This window comes from Struthio camelus, chromosome 1 (genome assembly GCF_040807025.1).
Source record: "Struthio camelus isolate bStrCam1 chromosome 1, bStrCam1.hap1, whole genome shotgun sequence".
Classification (NCBI taxonomy): Eukaryota; Metazoa; Chordata; class Aves; order Struthioniformes; family Struthionidae; genus Struthio; species Struthio camelus.
Genome location: NC_090942.1, coordinates 92,869,154 through 92,892,589, shown reverse-complemented (window position 1 = coordinate 92,892,589; position 23,436 = coordinate 92,869,154). Strand labels below are relative to the sequence as shown.

Here is a 23,436-nt window from a genome sequence, read left to right as displayed (position 1 = left end):
TATAAGCCTTTTTTGAAAATTATACTTCTAGGAATTTTCATATATGGTACTCTAAATGTGTAACAAATATTTGTTCATTATGCTTCTGAGCCATGTTACATTATGTACATTATGTACCTGAGGGGTAGAAAGGATCACATCTCAGTTCTGGTGAAGATAGTGATATTTGTGAAACCCTGCACAGCAACATTACACAGCAGTTTGAGGCCAAAAGCAAAGGAGGATTCTGTATCCCAGTGATTAGAGCTTGTGAAGAGGGCTTTTAAAATTCTGAAATATTTACATTTTCAAGAATATGGACAGGAGCAGAAGCAAGCAAGTAGCTATAGAATACTAATAAAAATAACTTTGCATTTCTACAAGCTGTAGAAAAAAAGATTGATTTTTTTTTTTTACTTTGAATTCCCCTCTCTCCTCAAAAAAAAAAAAAGTAATATTTTCTCCTTTCTTTGGCTTACTCTTCTATGGGTCTTGTCAGGACGAAATCTCGGAGAAACACGCTGAAACCTGAATGTAACCCTGTTGTTAATGTCTGGTCCTCTCCTAAAACACCCTGGAAGCCAAGCCTTCACTCCCCACAGCAGTCACCAGCTAGCGGGGCCCACTGGCAGTCAGACGGAGCTCTGGCTCCAAGAGCGGCAGGTCTCGAAATTTTTTCTTCTCTAAAGAACCCTGAGTAACACTTCAGCCACACAGAGAGCTGCCAGTTTTTAAGGTCTGCGGGGGGGGGGGGGTCTGCCGTTGCTCAGTCCCAGCGCTACGCACAGACATTTGCCTAAAGCAGCTGTATTCTCTGCTTTTTGACGGTGGAGGGGTAGAGCTGGCCCTTTCCAGAGCCGTATGTTGTGACCAAATTCCATCTTAGCTTTCCTTGGCTGTCAACCCTGGTCTTAGGATCGCAGGACCATAGGATAATTCATGTTGGAAAGGACCTCAGGAGGTCTCTAGTCCAACCTCCTACCTAAAGCAAGGTCAGGTCTGAGATCAGACTAGACTGCGCATGACTTTTTCCAGTCTGGTCTTGAAAACTTCCAAGGACAGAGACTGCACAGCTTCACTGGCAGTGCATTCTACTGCTTGATTGTCCTCCTGGTCAGCAAGTTTTCCTTATGTCCTTACATGGTGTTTTTGACCCCTTTAGTTAGTTGCAGCAGCTCTTAAATATAGATCTTACCAGCCAATCAGAATACATGAACTTCATTAATATTATAGCAACTTTGTTATCATATAAACATGATTCATAAGCATAATTAATTAAAGGTAAAGAAGTGTAGCATCTTCTCAGCTACTCTTCAGAGTTTATGACATCTGTCCAGTGCAAGGCTTAATGTGGTCTTTACCCTAAAAGGATTCCAGCTGAAATACATGACAAGACCCAAGAGAGAAATCCTAAAAAAGCCTGAGAAGGCAATGCACCAGTATTAGCTATCCCATGATGTGTATGCACCTGTATGGTACCTGCACATCAGCAGCTTACCACGTATGAACCATTTTCACAAGCATCTTGAGGCAGCTTTGTGGAAATTTACAAGGACTTCATCTAAATCAGAAAGTTAGAATGAGAGAAAACACCAGGAGCTTGTTTGAAAATTTATCAACTGCAAAATGGCATCCACTGTTCAACATCTCAATAGCGAATGAAAGATGAGAAGGAGAATGGGAAAAGCCTTTGAAAGTGAAGATGAGGCAGCTTGTATTTGATCCAGTAGACAAAGGGGACTCAAATAACTAGACTTCTTTGCATGTGTGTTAAAAGCCTTTTTGTTTCTTGACATATCACTTGCAAGTTCAGGTGGTGGCACAATGTGGGGGTGAATGATCTGGGTTCCTTGGAGAAAAGAGGAGGAGAAATAAGGCAATAGCAGCCCCTTTGCTTCACTATGCTCTCCATTAGCATCCTCCTACGCGATGTGTGCTTCCTTATGCGTGACAGAGGCCTGGCTGTACATTCCTCCTTGTCCTCTCACCTGGGTACTTACCTATTAGGCACCTATGAACAGGACTAGCCAGGCATGCACTAACACAGCAGCACGGAGCAGTAGCAATGGTTTTTGTCATTGGTGCAGGCAACAAGCCCTGCTAGAAATCCAGTGTGCCATCTTCTACCATATGTCACAGAATACTGGAAACCACAGTGGATGTTATCCCAGAGCAAAAGATTTGAAACATCTGGCAATTTTACTCAGGTAAACTGCCAGACTCGGCACACGTGTGCAATGTGCGCAAGAGGCGACTGAGACAGGAATCCTTCCTGGTGGGGTCATGGTCCTGCTGTTGCAATGGACTGTTGCTTTTCATAGTAATGTATCTTGTTTCTAAAAGGACAGTTCTCATCTCCTGCCTATCACTGTCCAGATAAAATGCATTCATTAAGGTACATATTTATTAATATATTCATTCCCACCTGTCTCTATGATCTCATCCTCCCTAACTCTCATCTATTCTATGTTAACCCATTATGCACTGCCAAATCCTACAGGAGCTCTCTAGAGCAGCTCTTTTGCTTATTTGCTAGTATACCACTTAGTACTAGCTCATTTGAATCCCTTTTTGTAACCTTTGGTCATAATATAAGAAGACAATAAAGCAATATTTGTACTTTTCTGTCACTACCAGCAGCTTTGCAGCAGAACCAGGCTTTTTGAATAACATGCACATTTTTGTAGAGTGGCTGTTATGAAATATGTCCTTGTCATTTTTCTAGGGCCATTCAGCAGCAGATGCCAGACAGGTTAATTATTACTATTTATTTGTGTAGGAAAGGTCATTAGAGTTGTCTGCAGTAGAGAGCACACATGCCTTTTAGGCAAAAAGCAGATGCTGTATGGATGGAGGCTGTAGAAGCCACCTGCTCACTGCACCTTGCTGTGATGCTTCTGCCTTCAGGCTGGAAGAACCACTTTTAGGAGTCAGGAACAAAATTAGTCACTTTGACCGGTTCTGCCCTTCCCTCTCTGGTGCAACTGGCAAGGAGGGAGCTAATTTTGGATAGTCATTAAATTTTGTGATCTGATGTTTTAGTTTCACCTAGGTAGGGCTGCCCACCAAGCCCACGTCAGCCACTGCAGAACAAGCCTCAGGAAGAAAAGAGAGTGTCAAACAGCAAAATAAAAACTCTGAACTTAGTCCTAACCTCCAAAGCTACTAGGCCTCCTTGTCCATTAATAAATCTTTAACCCAAAACTAGCAGTGCATTTCTACTTTGTAAATGTTAACTTTCAGGTCAAAGGTAGTGTAGATGTGCGTGGGGTATTCACACACTACTTTACTTCATGCTCCTTCTCCTAGTCAAAAGAAATAACTATGATCTTTCAGCTGGATTTCCCACACTGCACTGACTCTGGGATGGTTAATTTAGTCAAGAAAGAGCTGGAGTTTGTCTTGTAGTAGACATCTTTCTGAGGAAGTCTGCAGTAGTATGCTCAGTAGGAATTCACAGAATCACAGACTCACAGAATGGTTGAGGTAGGAAGGGACCTCTGGAGATCATCTAGTCCAACCCCCCTGCTCAAGCAGGGTCCTCTGGAGCACACTGCACAGGATTGCACACAGACAGCTTTTGAATATCTCCAAGGAAGGAGATTCCATAACCTCGCTGGGCAACCTGTTCCAGGGCTCAGTCACCCTCACAGCAAAGAAGTTTTTCCACATGTTCAGACAGAACTTCCTGTGCTTCAGTTTGTGCCCGTTGCCTCTTGTCCTGTCGCTGGGCACCACGGAGAAGAGTCTGGCCCCATCCTCTTGACAGCCTCCATTCAGATACTTATACACGCTGATAAGATCACCCCTCAGTCTTCTCTTCTCCAGGCTCAACAGGCCCGGCTCTCTCAGCCTTTCCTCCTAGCAGAGATGCTCCAGTCCCTTCATTATCTGCGTAGCCCTTCACTGGACTCACTCCAGGAGCGCCATGTCTCTCCTGCACTGGGGAGCCCAGAACTGGACACAGTACTCCAGGTGAGGCCTCATCCGGGCTGAGCAGAGGAGGAGGATTACATCCCTTGTCCTGCTAGTAACACTCTTCCTAACGCACCCCCAGGACACCCCTGGCCTCCTTGGCCACAAGGGCACATTGCTGCCTCATGCTTAACTTGTTCACCAGGACTCCTGGGTCCTTCTCTGCAGAGCTGCTTTCCAGCAGGTCAAACCCTAGCCTGTCCTGGAGCATGGGGTTATTCCTCCCTAGGTGCAGGACCCTGCACTTGCCTTTGTTGAACTTCAGGAGGTTCCTCTCCACCCAACTCTACAGCCTGTCCAGGTCCCTCTGAATGGCAGCGCAGCCTTCTGGTATATCAGAATTTGTCCATGCAATTTTACTAGGTTTGGAACTAGAGTTTCTGTGTACTGATGAGCCCAAGGGGTGCAACAAGCTTTATTTCACTGGTATAAAACCAAAGCAGGAAAAAGAAAGCACATATCTATATTTAATAGTATTTGCAGCAGAAATAGGCTAAGCAGCCTATTAGAAGTTAGATTTCACAGACTCTTTGGAGAGCATGGAGAGCTCTGATCATCTAAAGCAATTTCATGCGTGAACAAGCTGGAGGACGTCTCTTCAAAGCTATGTTAAAGCACGTCCTCCGGAAAGCCACCCAATTCTACCTGAAAAATTCGAAGTAATGATAAATCTTCTGCTTTCTTCCATACACTATTTCAAGTGTCATCACCCTCATTGTCAGGAAACTACATCTTATTTCAAGATCTGTTAGGCTTCAGTTTTTGGGAATCACAGTTTATTGCAACTTTGCATGCTCAGCTGGAAAGCCCTTACTCTGCTTATCATTTTTCCATGTGTAAGTACTCAAGCTTAGTGATGAAGACTTTATCCAGCAACTTCTCTTTCACTGGATATTCTCATGTACCATAAAGAAACACAGAGGGATCCCATATCCCACTTCCCCCTTTTTCTGATAAACCCGCACGAATGCAAGTAGATAATACTAAGAGCAATGCTTTAGTTTGTAAGGCCAATGTTTTCATCACCTGGTAAAAAGAGTTCTGCAGTTGATTAGGCATTTGAAATTAAACAGGATTGGCACTGGTTTTGTTCTCCTTCCCCTCTTCCATCTAACATCTATCCAGTATTTTTTCCAAAAACACATGTTCATCTGAAGCCCTAGTGCGCAGTGCTGTAGCAAAGCACAGCCTTAGAAAAGCTTTACCTCTGCGCACTTGCTGGTAACTTGCCAGCTAGTGACAGGTTCATCAATAATGATAATGGCTTTATGTCAAAGAAAACTAGTGCACTAAGCCATAGATATGCTCAGCCCTATAAAGAAATCAAAGTAACCAGCATCCTAATAAGGAAAGCCAGGCAGGAACACGACTTCTAATAGGAAGTGCTGGGTAACAAAAGAAGAAGAAATGGAAGGATAAAGCTCCCTTTGCTGAAAAAAGATGCCGCTTTTCCTACAGTAAAGTCTATCACCTCCTTATCAACTGAGAAATGATGCAAGCACTGACTTCACTGTACCTAACTGAAAAAATCTATTGACTGCTGATTAAGAAACAGCACTTTGTAACTCATTTGTGATAAATGGCGCATAGTGCAGCTGCCTTTGCAAATATTATTATCAATAATGAACACTTGCATTACAGTTGCACCCAAAACCCAGCTGGATGGGTTTTACATCCCTAAAGCCACTGGCATCTTTGCTCAAGATTGCTGCAAGAAGCAAGCAATCCTGTTGCTCCTAAAACAAAAATGTATACTCAGGAACTTAAGTGCTCATGGGTTGTCTATTTTTCTGTTTGGAAATCAGAAGGCATATTTGGGGGATTTTCCATATTTTGGACATATCCATACTTCTGACTGTGCCCACAGTCATCAATTTGGTCATAAATCGACCAGAAAGCTGTGCCAAACCTTTTGAGAAGAGGGGAGGCTTGTTGTTCATTTGCTGTACATTTGACCTGTATGTGCATGGAAAGCCTAACACATCTCAAAAGTGTATGCAGGAACCACCTTCACTGACAACTCAGACTGACGGGACATTAGGTACACAGTGTCTGGGCATATATTTCCGCTGAGGAAATAGACAGAGTAGGTCCAATTTAAGGGAAATGAGTGAAAAGGTTTTGAGGTGTGATGTGTGTGTGTGTGTGTGTGTGACAGAGACAGAGACAGAAGGAGAGGGAGAGGAAGGGAGAGAGGGAGGGAGAGAGATGAAGGGAGGGAGAGCGAGACAGAAGGAGACACGGAGAGAAACAGGGAAAGAGAAATCAGAAGCAAAGAGAGAAACTGAGACAGAGCAGAGGGACAGAGACAGACAAAAGGAAGGATAGAAAGAGAGAAAAAAAAAGAGAAAATAGAAACAGCAAGACATGAGCCAGTGAGAGAGGGAAATGGCAAGAGACAGAAACAGCAAGATACAGAAACTGCCAGACAGAGCCAGGGAAAGACAGAGAACGAGACAGAAGGAGAGAGACAGAGATGGAAGGTGAGAGAAAGAGATGGGGAGAAAGGGCAGGCCAGTGGGAGAAGTGGGAGGAAACACAAAGAGAGTGGGGACACAAAGGGGTCATATGAGGGGCCAGTGGAGGGGGGACAGGAAGGAGGATAGAAACTGGGGCCAGAGAAAGGGCGATGGGGTAAACAGAGGCTGGGTAGACAAAGCATCACAGAGGGCATGAGAAGATGAGGTGGGGGGACAGAAAGGGAGAGGGGGACAAAGAAGAGAAAGTTGAAACACATATAGAAGGAGGAGTGAAGCGTGACACAGGGAGAGCACTTGGTAGCACGGCCCCAAGCCTGGAGCTGAAGCATTTTGTCGGCAGCTGAAAAAGGTGAGGTGCAAAGAGCAATCAAACTGCCTCTGGTAGCTCCTATTTTCAAAAAAGGGGAACTTAGCACGTCCTTTAAAAATAACCGTAACATCACCAGAATACATGACTCCATTACTCATTTCTTATCCTAAAAAGAAAGACTACGCCTTACTGTGGTTACCTGCTGAGGTCTAAACAAATAAGATTCTTTATCTGGATTGGAGATCTACTTATATTAAAATACCTAAGATGCTGGACTTATAATATATTGTATTAACACAGGTAAGAAACAATCACTACGCTCTTGCCTGTGACATAAAAAAACACAAATGGTTTGGATTGGGCAGGGCACTGAATATGTGGGAAAAAGATGAACACAGCTTTATTAGTGACAATTCAACATAGCTGTTCAGAGATTTTAAAATAGGTGTAAGGCAGAAGCATGGAAGGGATGGGGCAGCAAGGAAGAGGAAAATGGATGAAAAAAGATCTGGGAAAAGGGATGGTCATTCCAAGTTGCCCGCTGGATCCTGATCATTTGATCATCATAGGAGGCGCAAGGTATTCTTGAATCTACACAACAGCAATATGGGTATAACCAAGGCACTATGTGAAACTGGTAGCCCTTGTGTATGGAGCCACCCATGCTGATTAAAATAAAGAGACAGATGCACCTAATTCCACACTACACCTACTCAGCAGGCTAAGGGTGTCTGGCAGGGCTTATGCCAGTTCCCATTTGTCTAATTTATTATTCTCTCTGCCCATTCTGCATAGCTTTCCTCTGTATCACCTTTAGGAAAACAGAAGCCACTATTCCAAGCAAAAACAGTATGGAAGCATTTAAACAGAGCTAAAACGGAGAGCACGTGGTGGTCACAGAGATGAAGCACAAAATGGGGATACTGCAATCATCCTAACACCAAGCATGGGAAAACCACGAAATTTCAGGATTTTAGTTAAAGAAAATTCAAAATGTGTTATTAACTTTAACTTGGCCCTGCTGGAATGCTACAAAAAGAAAAGCAGGCAAAAATATATAGGGGGAAAATGCATGGATATTTTACATAGAAATTTAATCTGTGACCACAAATGCTAAAACACTGATCATGGTCAGATGGGTCTGCAGTCATTTTTAAGGGCTACTGATGGAGAACAGCACAGAAATTCAGCCTTTAACTGTCAGAAATATAACCATGACGGCTATATAGAGGATTTCAGTGCCTTAAAACTAACTGTAGTGAAGTTAAAAGAGTTTATGGCAGGACAGAGTTAAAGGTGGTCATATCAGACTAAGTATTGTTACAATACAAACAGCTTGGTACACCTTTGGTCCTCATTTTCTTCAAGGTAAATGATCAAGACTGAAATAACAAAAATACGGACTCTTTAATTCGCAATGTGTTGAAAGCACAGGAGTTTGACAGACAGATACATCAGGACTATGCCTCCAGGGAAGCATCTTTCACTTTGCAGATGGAAACAGTGAGACTGACCAGCGAAGTCACTTGTCAGGCCATGCAGCAAGTCAATTCAGTAGGGGATGGAAATATCCTGGGACAAGTTTTCACAGCTCACAAGTGGATGACAGCATGCTGATAGACTTAGCTGGGCCTAGAGCAGGAGCCAGAGCCTTGAACAAACTGCCCTCTCAATCTGCTAGCATTGCCTTTCTACAGCTTGCTGATGTACGCTACTCCTCCTTAGCTCTTGTTCCCTTTATCATCTTTCCCTCCTATCATGACAGTATTTTTTTTAATTTGTCCCAAAATCCTGACTGCCATTAGCTTCCATCCCACTGATGCACTAGACCTATTCCTGGAGCATGAATTCACTTCTGTAAGATTTCTCATACTAAGAGAGTTTCTTTGTGGAGCCTCTGCAGTGAAATGCACAAATACAGTTAAGTCCTGACTAGGGCTTAGGCCACTTTACACCATACTGCACAACATTCCTTTTTTGATTAATTGAATAAGGCTAGTTTGGAAAGTTTCTTCCTTGAAATCGAAGACTTGTCTTGTCATTAGGTAGTGCAATATCTTAGTCTAAACGGGTGCTCTTGACTTCCCTTACTCCGCAACACTTTCAATTCTCTTAACGAAGCCATAAGGTGAAAGAGAAAATAGGCCTAGCTTTCTTGTTTTTTTCTGCAGCTCCTTGGTAACAAGAGGGAGCCCAGATCTGATTACCCTAAAATACTGTCTGACCTTGGGAAAATAATTCCAGCTTTCATTGTCAAAGGAGCTGAGACAGACTTGGTGCTGTCATGAGCTGCATAACTTGGGCGTGGGTTATCTGGTATGAATATTTCAAAACCTTATTTTCCCTGGTCATAAAGTAAATGTAAACTAATATCCTATTTCATACTGCCATCTAAAAATGTAGGCCACTAACGTTTGCAAACGCTCCGAGACCCTTTAGGAAATGGCCTGAAGAAAGGAAAAGCAAAGCAGTCATATTTTTAATTTTAATAAGTTTGACTAGCACACCTAGCTGTCATTTTTGTGCCTGATTAGTGGCAATAGGCAGTTTCCCATTTAATTCCAGGCAGCTGCTAGAGAAGAGCTGCAGGCAGATGTAATCTGGAGACTGCAGAACTCAGCTCAATGTCAATTTCACACCAGCATTTACTTTCTTCTACTCCCATTTATTATTAATCTGTATTTACATCTAACTCCAGCTCTTAGTCAGCCTCTGCCAGAGGCTTTAACCATTAGAGGTAACTATGAGGAAGGAAGGACAGAAGGGAAAAGAAGAAACTGCCATGAACTTAGCTTTTACCTCTCCTTATAGTTTTGGGGAGATGAGAAATTATACAGAGACAAGGATATTTAGAAAGCCAATAGCTGGCACTGCAGATCAGACCAGCAGGCCTCTTTGTCAAGTCTGCCGCATCTTTAGCGCTAGATGTGTCAACAAAACTGCCCTATCACAGTTCATTCTTTCTAAGCATGCTTACTTGGTTCCTACTCTTTACAGGGCTTTATATCCTTTTAAAATTTCTATCCATTCTAATTCAACAGTGGATGTTCTTATATTTCATGTTTTCTGAACCTACTAAGCTCTCAGACTCAGTAAGACCGTTTCACATTGAGGTCCACATAAGCATGGTATAAAAATATACTTTTCCCATCAACTTTCAATGCATTGCCTTTTTAACTTGATATAAGAGCAAGGAGTTTCAATAATGAGAAGATAAACGGGAGTACCCGATTCACTTTCTCTGTCCTCTCCAAAGTAAACAATTTTAATTAAAGCAGCAGAATTAATACCATTTGTTTTCCACCCATAATTTTTGGGGCTTCAAATCTTTTTCATTTCTTGTCTATTTCTCTTTTATCACTTCTGAGTGGAGCTGAACAGTGTGTTCCAGGTGAGACAACAGCATTCATTTAGTAATAGCATTCTGTATTTTCCAGACCATTCCTTACTCATCTCTACATTTTGCTCTCTTGTTTTTCTTTCACTTTACTGAAAATGAGAAGCCCACTCAGTGTCATCTTTCTGCTGGAGGTAAGATGAATGTAATTCATTGCAAAGATTGTTCATAAATCTTCCAGAATGGAGAAAAAGACATCAAATATACATGCCGTGCATGATAACATTTCCCACAGCAATGTGGGAGGCACTGAATTTATTGCACACATCCTCCAAAAGTTCCCATATATCCAGAAGGCCTGCAAGTCCAGATCTCAAATTAGATTCTGGACATTCTTCCCCAAGTCTTTTGCAGCAGAAGTAGCTTCAGCAGTCTACCTAGCCAAAGCATGATTTCATTTCATTCTGCCCGACACAAGCATTATTGTCTTTAAGCATCCAATGGGAACGTAGTTAGACACTGAGAAAAATCCATCTTCAACTTATTCTCAATGTTCAGTCATAATGAAGGCTCTTTAGCGCTCCTCCTCCAAACCTCTTCCTTTCTGTGAAGCCAGGAATCTAGAGATGGAAAAGATGTCACATCAGAATCAGCATGAACTCCCTCCAGCCCTCATTAGTGTGCCTGTTACCAAGCCAACTGCAACAATGCCTTCCTCTTCCATGCGGGCTCCTGAATCAGGACTGAAGAAATGCTTCAGCCTACTGCTAGAGGAGCAACATCTATAAAACACAATATAAAACTGAAGCCTGGATCATTTGTGCTTCAGAGTTCCCTAAGGCTTTTGGCAAGGGTTGCAACGAAAGCCTTAATTTCTCAGGCAAATGCTAAACCATCAGAAATTCATTAGAAATTTCCAAGTCCCTGTTTATCCCAGTTTCAATTGCATACAGGAATCTTTCTTCCCCTAATTTTTAAAACTACAAAATAGTGTTAGCATGTTGTAATAAATGGCTGTTGAGACTTAATCCCTCCTACCCTGAGACAGCAGCACTTCACTCCTAGTGAAGTTGAAAGGACAGTTGGTGAAAAGCTTTAAGAAAACCGTCAGAAGAGAAAAGGCTGCAAACAATGCAAAGGATTATCACTTCTGCTTTTGCACAGACGCAGCTTACTTACTTTGTGACAATCAGTGCTTACAAAGAAAATCTACTCCAAACCATCACAAGCTTCTCTGGCTTAATGGTATTGCAAACAGATTTGCAATTCTATGCACTCATGAATCCCATAAAAGAGACTCAATGATCTCTAATACTGTATTAGAGGGTTGTCCTACTGGTGACAGCATGAAATGATGTGATTACAGTCTAGAAGTAATTCTAACTATACATAAATAGAAATCAGAGACTAAGTAAACGCATTCCAAAAGCAATCCCATGTTTTCATAGCAAATACAGTATACTAAGAAGGAAGGTGTCAGCCAAGCACTACAGATCAAACAGTTGCCCAAAGCCAGGAGAATGTGGGCATGTACGGATAGCATGCAAAGAGAATGCAATTTACAGTACAAAGCAGACTGCTTAAGATACACACCTGATTGGCAAATCAAAAAAGCTAAAGAGCTTACCCAAAATGAAAGTGCACTGAAGAAACACAATTTATATATTAAAGATTAAATTAAAAATTTAAATTAAAGAGGATGGGGCCAGACTCTTCTCAGTGGTGCCCAGCGATAGGACGAGAAGCAACGGGCACAGACTGAAACACAGGAAGTTCCATATGAACCTAAAACCTTCTTGACTGTGAGGGTGACTGAGCGCTGGAACAGGCTGCCCCGAAAGGTTGAGCGTCTCCTTCTTGGGAGATATTCAAAAGTTGTCTGGACAGGGTACTGGGCAACCTGCTCTAGGCGACCCTGCTTAAAGAGGGAGGTTAGACTAGATGATCTCCAGAGGTCCCTTCCAACCTCAACTGTTCTGTGATTACGTAATTTAAATTTCATAAGGGTTTTCAGGCCCAAGACTCAAACAGATATGCAATGTATTCATCAAAGAATTATTTTGTTCAACTCTAAAAAGCAACTATCCCCAGGGGAAAACTCGGCAATTTCACACAACAGTTTGTCTAATCAAAACTGCTTTGGGAATTCAGGAAAGAAAAATGTAATCATTATAACTCAGAAGTAGCAGGATACTCTTGCAAAAAATTTCTCTCTTTTAGCACTTCTAACATTAAAGTCACTAATTAAGAGGAACTATTATCTCTTTATCTTAGATCTGACTGATATCATAGCCGCAAGCAATTTAGAACTTATCATGCTCTTCACTCTGAAGAATTCTATAATAAAAATGACCTAAAACATGAATCATGGAAGAGACCTGTTGTAGAATACCCAGAAATGCATTTATAAAATTTACATTAAATAGATCATTTCAAATAATAACATTAAGAGGTTACACTGAAATTTTCAGTTCCCATTTGGATTTTGTCTCTTTAAATGCGACTGTCCACTATTTAAAATTCATTTTAAGCTTTTGAGCTGTTGACAGTTAAGCAGATCAAAGAAGTCATCAGCAAGCTGTAATCTCTGGCACATGACCAGAATGAATATAATCTCTGGTTAATCACTAAAAGTGATCAAATAAGATAAATAAAAATCTTACATCATGAATCAAAGACAGCCAACATACCAGCAGATTTCTGCATTAAGCTATTATCTCTATGAAAGTGAGACTTCCTTCTACTAGAACGTGGAGGCGGGGGCAGAAAAAGGCATCTTGCAGAATTGAAATGGGAAAAAGTAAATTTGTTTTTAAAAGGCAGAAGAAAATCCTCATGAAAAGTAAGCATTATGTAATCCCTGATTCTTTTTTTTCCCCACTCTCCCTAAGGCATTTTCAGCACAGCTATATTTAGTTATACTTTTGATTGTATTTCAGTGGTGCTATTTGCTGTAATTTGCAAGCACCTTGCAATTATGATCAGCAAAACCTCACTATCCTCTGCAGGGTAGACTGCAGATGGGAAAACGAGGGGCAGAAGAAAGCTGAAGTGACCTGTCCAAACCAAGAGAGCCATTTTGCTAGTTCTTCACCAACTTCACTGAAACCAGGTAATTCAACCATTTAGGAATGAATTACAGCTGGTATCATACTGCCATTCTTCTGGTGGCTCCACTTGTTCTACAAAAACTACCTGCAGAAAACATAAAATGCTGGGTCCAGCTGTGAAAATGGCCTTTTGATTGACATTCAAGACAGCATCTCTGGCCTAAATCTGCAACAGATCAGAGTGAAGCTGCGAGATCAAAGAGATACTATTTTCCCCTTTTATCTCAGTCTTGCAAATTCCACTGCGTTAGCATTTTTAATTATTTCACTGCCAATCATAATTTCACTGACAAAAGTCGGCCAATTTTCTGCCCATGCAAAGCAGTTGTGCTCCCACAGATTTAAAAAGTCAGCTACCAGCACGAATTAGCATTCAAGTCACACAAAGCCCGTATCTTAAACAGAACTCTATCAGCAGACAGCATTACACTGGGAGAAACAAAACAAAAAAGGAGTAAAACATAACAAACCTGATTGCCATCTCTTAAAAAGTATCTCTTCTCTATGACCTGGGAAAAACAATCAGAGAATGATCTTAGCAGGCACAACACATTCATAACCTCGGACTCCAATCAGCGCTTCACACATGAGCACTGAAATTCATGGCTAAGTGAGGGGAAGAGGGATCTGAACCCAAGTCTCCTGCTCAAGGCTTATTGCTCTAAGCGCTAGGCTATTGCATATAAAAGGAGTTGACATCTCCAGCATCCTTAGAAAAGCTGCATTATCCTCAAGTTCTACACACTTAATGTAATTAGCCCCTTTTAGTAATGGAGGTCTTCAGTTCTGGGTGTCTCCTTACTGCATCAGAGTCAATGTTATTCCCACCTCTCTGTGCAGGCAGGGTGGTTCTGGGCACCTGCCAAAGCTCATACTTGGGAAATTCTGCAGGTGCCATAACAACTTCAATGGTTCTGAGGAGCCCCCCAGGCATCAGGTATATTTCAGGTAGCCTGACTCGCTCTCCAGGAATGACCCCCACACTCTCTATGCTGAAGGATACCTGTGGAGGCAATACTGTCAGTCTAAGAATCAAAAGTAATTTGCATCACTCTGTACAATCTGTTCCCTCCTCCAAAGGAAATTCATGACAAATTTCCTCTTTTCTAAAGCACAACCTGTTACGATCACTCTGTCCAGGGGATAAAAAGCGGCTTAAATCAGAGCATTTCTTCTGTCATTTTCACAGTACGCCTTGATGTGCTCTCCTGTGCCGGAGGGAGAATAACACATTTTTTCATTCCTGAGGCTTGCTTTAACAGGAGCAACAGTGCTAACCATAGCTTTACAATGCCCTGCGCTACTACCCTAGCATGCTGCAAACCCTCTGGCCTGCCAATCGATTCCAAAAGTGTATGCAGAGTTTTTGCACATTTGTGAATTCTTTTTCACTGCTCTATGCAGATCAAGAATCAGGTTTCCAAGAGCAGAGTAATCTTTGGCCTCCCCATACCTGACCTGAACCAGCTCAAAAAGTGGAAAGTGAAAAGAGTAGGTAATTCTTTCCATGCTCAAAGCACAGACAGGGTTCAATACACGGAACAGTAAAACTTAATTGACTTGACTTACCTTATCAAAAAACCTGCTTAGCTTGACAGCATTGGATGAGCCTGCAGCCAGATAACGAGGATTGGTGCAATCCTAGAACATACAAAAGACAACAACATACTCAGCACAAGGAAATCAACACAAGGAAGCCATACACAGGGGAAATCAAACCCCTTTCCCTGAAAAAGGCACATGCAATCATTTAAGGCAAATACAGTATACCTGCTCTGATCTCAGCTTCATAGTCCTTTGAGAGAAAAACAATGATTTGTAAATAAAGTGGACCAAAGTGGTTGGGAAGGGATAACCAAGTGTTAGCCTTTTAAATTTAGATATAGAAGAATGTTTCCTTTGCTACAGAGTTTTGGAGATGGGAGGTTTGAACACAAAATCTAAACTTAGTTCCTCAAGACAAACAGTAGCCAAATGGTTTTCGAGGTATAATATCAGGAGATGATATAGATATAACCCTAGCCAGATACTGAGCAGATACTAGCCTGACCTGCACAATAAACTGACTTTTCTTGAAAGAAGTAGAAGCAGCAACCTTCCTTAACACTGTCCCATATCTCCAGCCTGCCTTGAGGTTAGGCTCCTCGCACTGGAGCAAAGGCCTGTTTCCCTGCTGTGAAGGAAGCAACCTGAAGATTCCAAGACTCTCCCTCTGCTCTTCACATTTGCCTTTGGCCACCAGCTATACAGCCAGCTAATGATTTTTATAGGCTGCATACAAGTTTGTGTGTGCATACAGGCATTCATACAGCATACACACACATAAATATGCATCAAAATAAGTAACATGGGGTCTTGACATTTCATTCAAATATAGTCTGTGTCAGAACTAAGAACAGGAAAGAGAAAACTTAACTCGCAGCCATCAATTCTAAACTCAGACCAGCTTATCTATCCCCCCTACATATCCCTATAATGAAAGACAGCCTATCACTTCTTCAAGCAAGGGGGACTGCCAATCAAAATGTGCATGACTCCAGCATTACTGAGAAATTCTCCAGAAGCCCACTTTTTCTAACAAGACATTTGCCTACTGAAAAACAGAATCACTGCTACATGAAAGAGAAATAACGCTGGTGGCAAAAATACTAACCAAATTGATCTCTTCAGCATTGAAATCCTCAGCCAGGAAAGCTGTTCTGGTTAAAACTTCATTCCGCTTAGTTTCTGGGATCTGATCCAGTTTAGTTCCTATTACCAGCAGTGGAATCTGGTTATCAGCAAACTGTTCACGGTCATAGTCACTGTTGAAGAAAACAAATACAAATCGTGGATGGACTGATGGCCATCTAAGCGGCACAGCTCAGGGAGCTGGCATCTCTGAACGTCAAAAGTTCCTACAAATATTTTTAAGGAGGGACGAGGAAATAAATTGCCACTGTGAAACACTACCTGTTTCCATGTTATACCAAGGATAGTTGCAATAATATTTTTGAGGTGTCAAGTTACTAAGTTGTCCACATTCAGGTAAAGATAGCTACTGTAAGCTGAATTCCAACAAGCCTTGATTCAGATACAAACAATTAGTAAAGATGCCCTACACAAGATAAATAATATTGTAATAAAATATGTCATTACAAATACAAGCACCAATCATTCCCCTCAACTAGGATGCTCAATTGTCTTTCCTTTTTATTTAAGCCAAGATTAACACTGAGAACTTAGTCCAGCAATTGCCACAGACTAGGCATGTGTCCCTGACAGAAGTGAAGCCTTCAAAAATTAAAACAGTCATAAGGAGTTTTTATGTGGAGAAAACAGAAGAAAATTGCAGCTCATGTAATGCACTCCCTCTTCCTTTTCACATGTTTCTAAAAAAGCACCCGTACACCAGCACAGACAGATAAACAATTGTGGCTTTCCCCCCCTTGTGTGAAGTGCTCATGCATGTGATTTATCCATTATCTGAAAACCTCCTTGCTTGTATGGATAACAGCAGCATGAAGATATAGCAGGAAATACTTGACAATACAGTGGGAAGCTAATTATGACCATGATCTTTAAGCAGATTTCTAAGCCAGACTCCTGGCTTAAATTTGAGCAAGCTTTCTTGCTCCTGGTGCAGTGAGGGAAAGCCTGTTGGAACAGAGATGCTACATAACACTTCCTGTAAAATGGCTTCGCATGTCTCAGAAAAAGACGTATACAAGTCTTTGGGTATCAGGAAATGGACCCACTCTCACACAGGCCTCAGACAAATAAAGGACACAGTAAAGATCTTTTCGCTTAAACCACGTTTGACTACAGTCAAATAATTTGGGAATCTAGATGCAGAATGACCTGCTCAGCAGTGTGAAAAAAAGAACATTTTTCTTTCGTATCCCGTTTTCTTCTTTCTTCCTTACGAGTCTAGCCCTCTCTAATTTCCTATGGATTTCAAGTAGCTTAGGGAAGACCGAATACTTCTAAAACAGCCTAGAATCATTGTGTCATAGAGCACAAGTATGCTTTTCACTCACCCGTTTGTCACTAGAACTCCCGTTGGAGCGACATCTCTGTTGAGTGCTTCCAAAGACCAGCGATACAGATTCTGGGATGACTTCTTGTTGGTTAAATCATGCACTAAAATTATCCCTAAAGTAAAAGAGCAGGCAGCAAGATGCTATTTCATGATATACAGTTTTTCCTTTTCCTATCAAAATGGCACCTGCAGGTTCCCAGACGTCTGGGAACTAAGACAGGGAAAGATAACTCGTTGAACTACAGGGAATGAGTTAAGGTGAAAATACGAAAATGCAGCAGTTTTTTAAAGCTCCTTCTCAGGAGTTGGATAAGAAGAAAAACCCAGGAAAGGAGGAACAGAACATCCATCTTAGGTTTTAATTTGCAACAGGCTGGCAGGCATTCCCCAATTCTGTTCTAATCCTCTAATAATGTAATCCTAATGATACTGAAACTCTGTATTAACACAGCAGAGAATTCAGCCTTTCACTGTTCTACCTAGCTGGTAAACACACAACTCTTTTCTTGTCACACAATCTAAGAAACAGAAAGGCTGTTTTGGGGCTGGGTGGGTTCTGAAGGGTTTACAGAGCACTATTACCTTCCCACAGTTTCAAGAACTAATGCCATGCACTTGTGGAGGTATCCAAAGGGGAAATAGGCTCTGATGAACTTTCACAGTCCACCAAACGCTTGGTAAGAACACGCGCTAATACGATTCCATGTAGTCAAGAAAAAGCTTCTAGCATTTTTCATTACCGTGAGCCTTCAAAATGTAAATCCTGAGATAGGAAAATTGCCAGCCAAACTTTCTAGCTGTGCTGTTAACAGACACCCACTTCTGATAACCAGAGTTCCTAACTCAATTATCAACTCCTGCTAGCAAATATCTTCTATTTATTCACACCTTCTGCCACCTGTGGAATGCTCCCACTTTCTCCAGACTTTAAACCATCACTTATTCAAGGATAAGATGCAATTATACCTCTCATCGCTATCGGGATTTGTTCTCAATACACATTTCACAGCCCACAGGTGTACAAAATTTATTTCATTTAATCTTTCATCGGTTACCTCCCAAAGATGCCACCCACTGTAAACACTAAGAGCAAACCACATAGCCGCATTCTCCACTACCCCACACTACTTTGCACAGAGACTCCTATGAGAACTCTACAAGAAAACGAGCACCTCCCCCAACATGTCACAACAGTATCACTCTTTCAAAGCCTTTATCTCAGTACTAGCAGAAAAAGAGCAACTTGACCTTGCGTCCACCCCCCAGTACAGAGAGAGAAAGCCTGATGCAAAAAAAATTGGCTTATGGCAACAGATTCAGAGGCACTGCTGCATAACTTGCAAGAAAATTCCTCCTCTTTCAGGCATCCTTGACCTAAATAACGACCTCTCTCCCCTATTTACACTTTTCGTTGGTCAGTTTCCTTACTTGCCTCGCTCAAAACTACACAAGTAGTTGGACCGGCGGAAAAGACTGTGTCAACATCAATAAAGAGCAGACAAGACCAAGGACTATTGTTCCTGCTACATAAATGTCTGAAAACCACAGCCTTGCTACCTGTTCACTGTCTCGGACTATCACCGTGCACAAAACAGATGCAGGCTCATGAAAGCTGATGATCTGTGGCCATACCAAAAGTGAATGATACCTCACCTCCTCAGCAACCAAGTCTCCCTGACAGTCTGCACAGATGCTGCTATAACCAAACATTAACTGTCTTTTGATCTCAGACTTCTCAGATCACTGCAAGCCCAGAAAGGACAAGCAGTCAGGCAGAAGTAATGCGCTCCTCTTCTCGCATCAGGTCAAAGAGAGGCAATTTGTGAGACAAGCTCTAATGAAGAAATGTATCTAATGAAAGAAACTAGAGCCAAGGCTAACTACCAGAGACTACAATTTTCATATGTGAACTGGCTAATGTCTTTCGGGCAGTGGTAATAAAGCAACCCAATTTTCATAATTCCATCAATTAGAAGTCAGATACAAAAGTTCAAAACTTCATCTCCTCATGTGCTGCTCTAGGATATTTCCAAGTCTGACCAACACGAACTGTAATATTGTGGATTTGGTGCCAAAAAGAAATCCACTTCTTCTATACACCAAAGCAGCTTGCTTTAAGGCCTCTGCTTTGAGGGCACAATTCAGCTCAGCCTTACTTAGAGGGGTCTTGTTGTATAATGTAAGCAAAAGGCACCTACGCACAATTTTTCTCCTGGGAAAGGGGAAATAATCATAATTATGAAGGGCCCTCAGATGATGATGACCAAGAAATGAGAATCGAAATAGAACATCCGGGACTAAGTTTTCTGAAGTAGTCATTAACCTAGCATACTCTTATTTTCAGTGAACTGTCCTTGCATGTCAAATAGATAGTACCTGTTAGTATCTAGATAGTATCTAATGAGATACTGCATTTTAAATACTATATTCATAATATCTTATACGCTACTTCTGTGTTCCAGATGAACTACTAGACCTACAGGTCACTATTTCAAAAGAAGGGATGCCATATTTTCCAAGGCATAAAATCTATCTTTCTATTAACAGCAAGTTGCAAGAATTAATTACTAAAAATCACTTGCCAAATTAAGCGAACAGAGGGCAAGACGGTCATCAGATTCTTGCAATGTTATGGGAGATCTGTTCAAACTTGCCAGGGTGGGACATAACCATCAAAGTTCATGTACGTGCTTTATGGGCAGTAAACTTTTCCTTGGTTTAGATTTTGGAACCAAACAGACAAGGAAAACATAAATTAAGTCTCTGAATTAGACCTGGAAAGGTGAAACCAGCTCTCACATCTACAAGGATAGCTGGAAGGGACACCACTGCAACTTCAAACATCCCCTGTCGTGCCCGTTGCACAAGGCTGGGATAGTGACACAAAGTAAAATGCTGGATGAAGCTCATTTGCACAGGCTTGCCTGAAATAGTTTTCCAGTTCAAAACTGAGTCCATAAAATTCTGCTGAAGAATGGTATCACTCGTTCCTGTATAAATGTACTGGAATGAGTACAGAGAACAACACAGCCCTCAGCCAGACTCAAGGAATCCTGCTCCAAAGCCAAGAGACAGCTTACAGCAGAAAGTGACAAAAACAGATTTACTCCAAGCAAACTTACCATTCAGCAAGTTATAAAATACTGCTCGTGTGCTTTTCACGCTAGTGGCACTGCCCACTGAACCGCCAACATCCCACAGCTCAATATAGTAGGTCTTCTCTTCTGGAGTCCCTTCTTTGTAGTCATGAATCTGATGGAAAATTCAGACCATACGTAATCACAGCATTACCTTGCAGGAGTTAATCCACACAACACTTAAACATTCAGCTGCAATGACTACTGCATTTGGACAGAAATTCGTAAATTCTAACACTGACATCATTTGAAATCTCTCAAGTAGAAGAGGACTGACTGGATTGAGTCAGGCAACGACCACGGCGGTCACTGCAGTTCCTACAAGAGATGAAGCTTGGTGAGTCAGCAGGGAACATTCTTTCCTCCTAAACACTAGCAAACCTAATGACTCATGGAGTGCTTGGACACAATGTGCTGCTAAAGCAGGTGAAAAGATGAGGTTGTGATTTCTCGCAGTTGTTAAAAATCACATGACAATACTGCATAATTAAGAATATTAGCATGGCTGACTACACCAGATTTAGACTGACCACATCTTTTTACTCCTAAATTCTCATCGACATGTCAAGTGAATTAATCAAATAGCAATTTTCCTCCCAGGATTTGCTGCGTAGTTTTGCTCCACAGTCAAATACAACTGCAACATTTCTTTCCCAAAATTTTGGGAATATAATTTGGCATTCTTTGAGATAAAACTCCTAGACAATAGGACAGGATCATTCCTAAGCTACCGCAAAGCATTTTAGGGAGAATGTTGCATACAAGGAAGGAAGGAAGCATTTATCACTATCCCAAAAGGACTGCAGGTAGGCCAAAAACTACCAGATGAGTAAACTCACAGTCCCCCGATACTAGGCGCCGTGATGAGTAGACTGCAACAGAAGCAATCCCATGGTCATGCTAGAAATCCTCAAATCAAACAAACAGCCAATTCTGTTCTCCAATGTTTGGCTGACAATTTAATTGTGCACTGACTGTTTCTCAGGGAAGCGTAGTGCAAGTTCTGTATCCTCTGATTTAAATGGGCTGCTCATCAACTTATAACACTTCAGTGGTCACTGCGATAAGGAGGCTCTATGAATGACAAGAATCTTTGCTTCTTTAGTTAGCAATCTTGTAAAGTCACAATTTGCTCACACAAGTGCTCTGCACATATTTGATACTTTTTCTTCTAACAGTTTTCAACTTTACAAAACACTGAAACACACCTCTTTCTGTGGGGCAAAGTAATGAAAACAACAAATTAACTAAAGACTGGAATCAAATTCCAAAAATCTAAGAATCTTGCTTTCAAGCTTATTTAAGTTCAAGCTCATTTACATCCCTTAGAAGAATGAAAGTCTGAATCAGCCCAGCTGAGAGTTGAGCTTGTAACAAAAAGCCCACAACACTGGGAAACAAGGTCGATTTCCTCTTTCGCATTTTAAATTATGTGTACTTAAAAAAAAAAAAAAAAAAACGCCTGGAATATCACCTACTCGAACATCCACCGAGCAGCCCACTGTCCAAGATGGATTCCCCAACACCTGGTTTTGGCATAAGAGGTGAACTAGTGAAGACTTCCCAACACCTGCAAACGCATGTAGAGAACAACACCCGATCAGTGGACGTGTCTGGGATAAAAACAGCTAAAAAGGCGGCGAGATAACCGACAGAAGCCCTCAACGAACCACCGCGTTTGTGCAACGCGCGGCCAGGGCACCGCCGTCAGTCCCTCCTGACTCGAAGGCGAGTCCGAGGCCGCCGCGCCAGGCGCCCGTTAACGGCCAACGGTCAGTGCCCAACGGCCGCGGCACAGAGCCGGGGCGAGGGGGGGCAAACGGAGGAGCAAAGCGCCGAAGCTCGGCTGGCACCGCTCGTCTCCGGAGACGCAGGCGGGCCGGGAGAAGGGCCGCGGGCGGGTGGAGCGAGGCCGGTTTCTCGTCAGGGCGAGGCGGCGGCGCTGGGCGGGAGGGCGGCGGGAAGCAGCGGCCGCGCCCCCCGGCACCGGGGAAGGGGGGCCCCCTCCCCCTGGGAAGGAGCCTGGGGGGGAGGGGGAGTGTAACTGTCCCGTCCCCCCGCCCTCGCTGTGCGCGCGCGTACTGTGCGGGAGGGGGAGGGACACTCACCGGAGTCGCCTAGCACCAGCACCTTGACCCGGTCCAAAGCTGCCATCTTACTCTACCTAGCAACAGCCCCTGAGCGTCCCGCCCTCTCCCGACGCCCCCAATCATAACTCACACTGCCCTCATTTTTCTCAGCCCATTGGCTGCTTACCCGAGCGACTAGGACGCCCTGGAGCTCTGTGATTGGCTCTTTCCCTTGTCGCTCAGCGGGCTTAGTACCGGTTTCTGCCCCGGCCACGGGCAGCACGTCGTAGTGCGCATGCGCCCCGCGGGCAGCGCCGTTGGGCAGGGGCCTGGCGCCTTGTGACGTCACAGGCGTGCGCGCGGTTGTGACGCGCCCTCGCGCAGTCACCGGAAGCGCCGCCCGGAGAGGGGAGAGCTCGGAGCGGCGGCGGCAGGTCAGTGCCGGCCCCGGCCCCGGCCCCGGCCGACAGCGGGCCGCCCTCGCCCCGTCCCCGGTGCCCGCCCGCGGCTCCCCGGAGCGGGTGGCGGTCCCGGGCGAGGGCTCACGCGGCGGCGCACCGGGGAGTGGCCGGGCGGCGGGGGCGAGCCCGCCTCGCTCCCCCTCCCCCCGCTCCGGGGTCCCCCCTCCCCCCCGCCTGTTTTAGGTGCCGTTGGTGGGGTTGGTGCACGCCGGTGCCGCCCGCGGGGCTCCGTGCTGCTCCCCAGCGCCCTCGGCCCCAAACCGGCGGCTGCCTCTTTTCTTGTATTCCCCTCCCCCCCCCGCCCTTTATGAGATACTGTTGAGCCCCTCGAGTCTCCGGTCGTAGAGGAACCTACAGAGCCGGCCGTTTAAAAACTCAACACGCAGAAGTGTGTAGAGGGTAGGAAGCTGGGCATATAGTATAAGGGCTTCTCTGGTTAGCATGGGTGTAAAAGCTTAGGCCAATGCTAAGGCCTAGTATACTTTAGGAAGTCTGTGTGACTTGTAATTTGAGGGGAGCTGCTGGATTATAGACTCCAAGGAGTAATTAGCACTGCA

At 43.3% G+C, this 23,436-nt stretch overlaps 2 protein-coding genes across 3 annotated transcripts in view; one reads left to right on the top strand and one right to left on the bottom strand.

Annotated features, from left to right (window-relative positions):
• Positions 1 to 8,132: 8,132 nt before the first annotated feature.
• RABL3 (RAB, member of RAS oncogene family like 3) lies at positions 8,133 to 22,578 on the bottom strand. Its single transcript, XM_068957999.1, has 8 exons — positions 22,458 to 22,578; positions 21,828 to 21,919; positions 20,335 to 20,464; positions 17,211 to 17,325; positions 15,845 to 15,995; positions 14,761 to 14,832; positions 13,662 to 13,700; positions 8,133 to 10,701 (listed from the first exon to the last, which is right to left on the bottom strand). Exons 1-8 carry the CDS (start codon positions 22,501 to 22,503, stop codon positions 10,636 to 10,638), a joined length of 711 nt encoding a protein of 236 aa, XP_068814100.1. The 5' UTR covers positions 22,504 to 22,578; the 3' UTR covers positions 8,133 to 10,635.
• The window catches only part of GTF2E1 (general transcription factor IIE subunit 1), a 56,685-nt gene continuing 55,098 nt past the window's right edge, over positions 21,850 to 23,436 (top strand). The window contains exon 1 of one of the 2 annotated variants that reach the window (XM_009689645.2): positions 21,850 to 22,121. The gene's annotated coding sequence lies outside the window, so the exon portion shown is untranslated. Of the gene's footprint in view, positions 22,122 to 22,741; positions 22,853 to 23,436 lie in introns of those variants that run through there. The other variant, XM_068957977.1, reaches the window with a different exon arrangement.